This window comes from Myotis davidii, unplaced genomic scaffold, assembly GCF_000327345.1.
Source record: "Myotis davidii unplaced genomic scaffold, ASM32734v1 scaffold37, whole genome shotgun sequence".
NCBI classification, from domain to species: Eukaryota; Metazoa; Chordata; class Mammalia; order Chiroptera; family Vespertilionidae; genus Myotis; species Myotis davidii.
In genome coordinates, this window is record NW_006289395.1 from 1,897,405 (window position 1) to 1,904,535 (window position 7,131).

Below are 7,131 nucleotides of genomic sequence, written 5' to 3' on the forward strand. Positions count from 1 at the left end.
TTTCCTACATGACACACGACTTCCTAGCAGACCAGACATTCCCGGTTACTCACTGCCTGTGCGCTCGGTACCATCCCCCAGGGCGCCAGCGCACTTTGGGGTGGGTGGGCTCCACTGTAGCCGTGGCAGCGCCCACTCGAGGAACCTTGGGCTGGCACAGAAACGACCGAGGCTGACCCGAGAGACTCCGTCGGCTCCGGGGCTGCCACGCAGTTTGCAGTGACCGAAGCCACGCACATGGAGAGTTCAGAGCTTTGAGGGGATTTATTGAGAGCGGCTTCCGTGTATCAAAAGGTGCTGAGCTTTTCTCCGTCGCCGGCAGGAGTCCAGCTGGTGGCCCCGCTATTGCCTCTAGCTGGTAGGCCAGACCGCAACCACCACAATGGCCACGAGCAGCAATAAAATCACCATTATCATCCCTGAAAAACAGAAGCAGGAGAGACCCCGCTGAGTGATCTGCGTGGACGAGCATCCCGCGCCCTGAGCACCTTCAGGGAGGACGGCAGGTGCCGTCCATCTGCTCCCCGGGAGCCTTGACTTTGTGCTTCGAGGTGTGTTGGGCGCCGGCACCCAAGGGCACGGCCGCTGCAAACTCTGCTGTGGGCAGTGGGTGCAGAAGGGAGGCTCCGGGGATGCTGGCGAGTCTGCAACCCACCACCTCGAGAGTTGTGCAGCAAAGTGCAGGAGCTCCTGACAGCAGGGCTGGGGGGGACCCAGGGAGGGCCCCCATCCAGCACTGTGTACGCTCGGCCCCCAGGGCTAGCTTCTGTGTGCAGCCTGACCCTGTTCCCTGTTTGCACTGATGAGACACCGAGAAAGGAAAGGGCTTCTGAGTTTACAAAGAAATTCATTCTAGAATCCGTTATCTCCACCATCCACACAGCTCTGCCTTTTCTTCTTGAGCCCAAGATACTTATGTCATCCATCTGTGAAAAGACGCAATAGAGGGGCTTTTCTTCACATGTACATTTTTGTTAGTGTTTCTTCTGTTTTATTTCCTAACATTTCTTGGCTGGGAGACGAAGGCCAGCATCAGCCCTCAGGCCAGGCTGCTCCCTGTCTGTGCCCAGCTCCACCCACACTACCACCTGCCAACCCCACCCGCCTCTCAGCGCATCCTGGGACAGGCCTGCCCACTCTTGCAGCGCTGATGAGGAGGCCCACGAGAATGCCCACCCTTCGCTCACTGACTCCCACGCTTCCCGGTGTGTAGTGAGTGCTGACCACACCAGGCACCTGAGGCCAGCATATGCCAGAGGTGGGCATGGGTACCACAGAGCAAGCACTCAATCGTTTGCCTCCTGAAGGATCCCTGAGCACTGAGGCCCCAAGAGGGAAGTGAGCAGCAGATGGGGTAAAGCACCTGAAAATGCGCTATAAAGTAACAGTGAGTCGAGCCCACAGGCCCACGTGGTCGTGGCCACCAGGGCTGACCACCTCAGACCGAGGAGCTGTTTTTGGAGAGGTCAGGGTCCTGAGAGTTCAACAACTTATTCTCTCATGGGAAGCCATCAGCTAGAAAACCACTGGTCACATCTGGCTCTTTCAATTAATTAAAAGGAAACAGAGTTAAAAATTCAGTGCCTCAGTTGCACTAACCCTATTTCAAGTGCTTTAGAGCCACACGTGGCCAATGGCTACCATATTGCCAGAGACAATAAAGACCATCATCATGGAAAGTTCTTTCCGACAGAACTGAGAGTGTGGGGCTTTGATTATCTTATTCACTGCTGCACCCCAGCTCCCACGACAGTGCCTGGTGTGGGACTCAATACATAGCTGTTGAATAAATGAATGACGGGCTGCTCAATGCCTTTTCAACACTCACTCTACACTTGGATAGCTTCCCACACTGGGAATTCTGTTTTTCCCTCTTCTTGAGTCAGTTTTGTTAAGTTATATTTTTCTGGGAAATTGCCATTTTTTTTTCTGAGTATTTAAAAATACTGGAATAAAACTATTCATTGTATTCTTATAATTTAAATACTAGGCTAAATCTATAGCCCTGGCCGGGTAGCTCAGTTGGTTAGAACATCGTCCCAATACACCAAGGGTTTGATCCCCTGGTCAGGGTACATACAAAACTCAACCGATGAATGCATAAATAAGTGGCACAACAAAGTGATGTTTCTCTCACTCTCTAAAATCAATCAATAAAAATTTAAACGCTATGCTATATCTATGTCCTTCTGTTTATTTCTAACCATTATTTGTGCTCTTTTCTCTTGACTAGCCTTGCCACAAAGTGTGCCTGTTTACTAATCTTTTCTAAGAAAAAGTTTTGACTTTGACAATCATGTCTCATTTATTTTCTGTTTTATTAATTTTCTGCATTTACTTTCCTTAATCCTACTCTCCTGGATTTACTTTGCTGTTCCTTCTCTAACTTCTTGAGTTGAAAGTTAACTCATTCACTTTCAATCTTCTAAATATTACCCCTCTAAACCTATAATTTGATATGAAATAAACATTGTTAGTTTCCAAATTATAAATATTTTTTAAAATTTCACCCTGACCAGATAGCTAGCTCAGTTGGTTAGAATGTTGTCCCAATAGGCCAAGGTTGCAGGTTTGATCCCCGGTCAGGGCACATACAAGAATCAACCAATAAATGCATAGATAAGTGGAACAACAAATCGATGTTTCTCTCTCCCCCTTCCTCTCTCTAAAATCAATAAATAAAAATTTCAACAATTACTTCTTTGGCCCAATAATTATTTAGAAGTGTGTTTTAACATTTCCAATTCATTGAAACATACTTATCAGAATGTGATAATAATACATGCTCTATATTTTGATGTGAAAATATCTGTGATTTCTATTAGTGACAAAGTCATAAGTTCTAACACAACTGTTGCCTGTTAACTGTCTTCTTAATTGAAGAAAATGCTAAATATCCATCAGAGGTTAGTGAGAATAAGAATGCAATCAGCTTTCCCCTCCCCGTTCAGACTCCTGAATTCCAGCACAGATCCCAGGGTTCACTGAAGTTCACAGGGTGAATTTACAACCCACCCATGTTGGCACAGCACACCCACAGCTCTGAGTCCTGAGGAGCGGCTTAAAAATGTGCGGCAAGCTCCCCTGTCATCGCCCTGTGGCAAGGGGCACATGTTTTCGAAGACACCCACCCCCTTTCTTTGCCGGTCCAGGCTTTGAGAGCACTCCCTCTGGGGAGCTGAGATCTCCCTCCAGCTTTATGTGGACATACACCTTTCTGCATCGTGGGCTGGCAAACCATGGCCCAGGGGCCACATCTGGCTTGTGGGCTATTTTTGTATGATTCATAAGCTAAGAATGGTTTATATATATTTAAAAGGTTGTCAAAAAAGCAGCCCAGTTCAGGGGTTGAGCATCAACCTATGAACCGCGAGGTCATGGTTCGATTCTCGGTCAGGGCACATGCCCGGGTTGTGGGCCCGATTCCCAGTGTAGGGCGTGCAGGAGACGGCCAGCTGATCAAGGATTCTCTTTTATCATCGATGTTTCTCTCTCTCCCTCTCCCTTGTTCTCTGAAATCAATAAAAGTATGTTCAAAAAAAGAAAGAAAGAAAAAGAAGATGCCACACTGTCCGTGCTCTGCGAAGCCTCACTTACTGTCTGGCCTTCACAGAGCTGGGCCGAGCCTGCTCTCTGTCGCTGTGGCCGACAGTGACCCAGCTGCACATCAGTCGCTCATCCAGGTGCCGGTTTCCGGTTCTCTCTCCATTTGTTTCATCTGGGGATTTCCTGTCTTCCTTGTAAATTCAGCTAAGCCTTAACATTTTAGGGGGTGTTGTAATATTTTATCTAGCACTTCAAGATGCTTATAGTGAGGGGTGTGTGTGTGTGAAGATGATCTCCATCCATCTTCTTGCCAGAACCGGAAGAACAAATCTTCTCATTCGTTTCTGCCTCCAGAAACACCTTTAGGTTGATCACGAGCTCCACGTGGGCAGGAATCCCCCTACTTCCGGACGGGGGTGAAAGGCTTACACTGCACACACAAAATATCATGGGAATGGGGGAAGCAGACAGTGAGGTGGGGCGTCAGGGGCGAGGGCTGTCCCCCAGAGCCCGGGCGGACCCTGAGACCGGGGGGGCGGGGGGAGCGGGGGGTTTAGGAAAGCAGAGCTCATGAGTGGTGCGTCGGGGAGAAGGGCCGTCACGTGCTCAGGTGGGTCCGAGCCGGAGCACACGAGGCCGAGGGGCGCCTGGGGCAGCAAGGGTCCCGGACTGAGGCTGCGATGGCCCAAAGGAGAGGCCGACGCAGCAGAACAAGTGATGAGAACAAAGAACTCGAGAACAGTGACTGGTTGGGAAACAGAATCCTCACACCCGGTTCCAGTGTAAACACACGGAACGGTCAGTCCCAGGGGAGAGCCTGCGCCGTCTCCCGCTTGGGCCACTGCAGGGACTGACCACCGCTCCCGTCACCCAGCGCAGCCCCCACAGTTCAGCTGGAATGGGAATCAGATCCGGCGACTTCCTGGCGTGAAGCTCTCCGATGGCGCCCTCGCCAGTTTGACTCAGAGGATAGAGCAATGGCTAGTGGACTGAAGGGTCCCAGGTTCGATTCCTGTCAAGGGCACGCACCTGGGTTGCAGGTTTGATCCCCAGCCTGGTCAGGGCGTATGTGGGAGGCAACCTATCGATGTGTCTCTTTCACACTGATGTTTCACTCTGTCTCTTCCCCTCCCTTCCACTCTCTCTAAAAATCAATGGAAAAATACCCTCAGGTGAGGATGAACAACAACAAATTCTCCGACAGCTTCAGCTCAAGTCCAAACTCTTCCCAGTGGTTACAAGGCCCTGTACAGGCCAGCCCTTCCACCCCTGAGCCACACTACACCTGTGGTCTAGCCACCCTGGCTGTGGGTCCTCAGGGGGGCGAGTTCCTTCTCACCACCAGCCTGTTCTCTTGCCATTCTTTCTGCCCAGACAACGCTGCACACTCTTGGCCCAGTTAATCCCTCCTCGTCCCCCAAATCTCACGAGGGTCACTCCCTCGAGGAGCTCCAGCAGACCGTTGTCCCTCTTGCTGTCCCCCTCTCTCTCTGTCGTGGCCCTTCCCACATCCTAGCTTAGGTCCTCAGTGACTAGCTCCTCCGCTGGCCCGTGAGCGTCCAGGCACCGCGCCTGTCTAGTCCACCACCCGACCCCCAGTGCTGGGAACAGAGCCTGGCTCCCGAAAGGGGCCCAGCACATTCTTTTTTTATGTAACAAATAATGTACTGAGTGCCTGGGCGGCACAAGAGCCGATGAAAAGGACACAGAAGCAATGGTCGGGAGTGAGAGGGAAGCTGAGAAAGGTGTCAAGGAGGCCAAGAAAGGAGACAATTCAACAGGTCAGTGCTGGTCTCCAAACTCCGGCACAGGGTTCGCTGAAGGGTGGGCGGGTCCCTTGGAACTATTGTCAATTCCGCATTTCTCCTTAAGCTGCTGACTGCTCTTTCACAGAAACTGTGAGTTATACAAATGGTGCCACAGTGAAGGTGTGACAGGGTACACAATACCTGTGAAAAATGGAAGCACTTCAGCCATTGACACCAGAGATGGTGTCACTTGATAATATGTGATAAACTGGGCTCTTGTCCGGAGATGAAAAGGGAGACCCGGAGAGCAATGCCCAATAAGACTCTTACATTTCAAACCCTTTCAGAACAAACAGGGGCCTCTGGGGAGGAGAGTCTCAATAGATTTAAGCAAACCGCTGTGCACAGAGGGCCAGCGAGGAAGTCATTCCGAGACCGCAGTGACAGTGATAAGCAAAAGCCAGTTGTGGCCTTTGGATTCTGTTGGACAAGAGCAGGTGTTGACACACCTTATCGCCGCGGTCCTCTCTCTGTAAGGAGTGTGGCTTTCCTGGAATGTGACCGCGGCTCTGGCACCTTTCCTGAATGGAGGCTCTCTCCTCTAAAGCATTTCACAGAGGAGCCCGGGCCTTCTGGAAGCCGGGAGAGCTCAGCCATGCTGTGGGGGGGACATTCACATGCTGGGTCTGCGCTGGCAGCCATGGGCGGAGGAGGGGTGCAAGGGGGTCGCCTCGCTGAGTTCTCAGCAGCAGAGGACTCTCATCTCTTCCAGGAGAGGGAGAGGGGGTTCTGGGAGGTGGCTCTCCTCTGTAAGGCCCTATAGCAGGGGTGGGGAACGTCCGGCCCCTGGGCCACGTAAGGCCGGTGAAATCACTTGGTCTGGCCCTGCCAAGGCATTAGGGGTGAGTTAATGAAATGTTTGACCAAATCCAGCAGCTAATGTTTAAGTTGATAATGTTGTATGGCTCGAGAACGATGTTATAAATATCCACGTGCCCTGGGCAGAAGAAAGGCTCCCCACCCTGCCCGACAGCAAGAGGAAGAGCTGGGCTGAACCCGGGGGGACTGACCCTGGGCCACACTCTCGCCCTTTCTCTGCATCGGGGGCCTGTGCGGGGGACCCTGTCTCCCACAGTGTGGGGTTGATCAGGGAGAGGCCCAGACTTCTTTGGGCCGCAAAACTGGTATAAAGAGGTCCTTCTGTCTTGCCTTCTCCTCTTTTCTTTCTCCTCCCTTCCTTCCTGTGTCTTCCTATGGTGAAAAAATGTAAACAGATACAAAAGGAGACAGAGTATAACGGGCTGTGGTGACCGCAGCACTCAGCTTTAACAAAGACCCATTCATGGCCCGTCTGTGGACACCTCACCCGCCCCTGCCCGTGCGTTCTTCTGCAGCACGTCCAGAGCCACTTCTAGTGAACACGTCAGTAAGCACCACTGCAAAGGCAGCATGAAAACGAAGACGCCGCGGCCACACAGTGCGGGGCTCACAATTTCTTAGAGGCGGGAGGTGTCCGCTGGGCAGAGCAGGACCCCGTCCCAGTGGGAGGGCCAGAGCGCCTGCGGTGCCAGGAGAACCTGCTGGCATCCATCACCTGGGAGAGAGCGCCTCCTTCTCCTGCCTCAGAGGAATGCTTCAGCCTCGGGGGCTGGTCCTCCATCCCAGCCAAGGAAAGAGCTGACATTTCAGGACGAGGAAAGACAGTTGAACATCTGGGAAGCTGCCAACTTCTCAGACAATGGATGCTCTCTGCCCCAGCCCCGCGCAGGAACACCTGGCGAGCTCCTGACAGCGGATCACTTCCTCCGCTTCGCTCGGCCCCGCGGGCGGCGGCGGC

The 7,131-nt window shown here is 52.2% G+C and overlaps 1 protein-coding gene across 1 annotated transcript in view; it reads right to left on the minus strand.

Annotated features, from left to right (window-relative positions):
- Window positions 1-245: 245 nt before the first annotated feature.
- STX8 (syntaxin 8) overlaps window positions 246-7,131 on the minus strand; it is a 213,142-nt gene continuing 206,256 nt past the window's right edge. Inside the window, exon 5 of the mRNA XM_006761678.2 lies at window positions 246-419. Coding sequence (XP_006761741.1) covers window positions 352-419 — 68 coding nt within the window. The 3' untranslated portion in view covers window positions 246-351. The remainder of the gene's footprint in view (window positions 420-7,131) is intronic.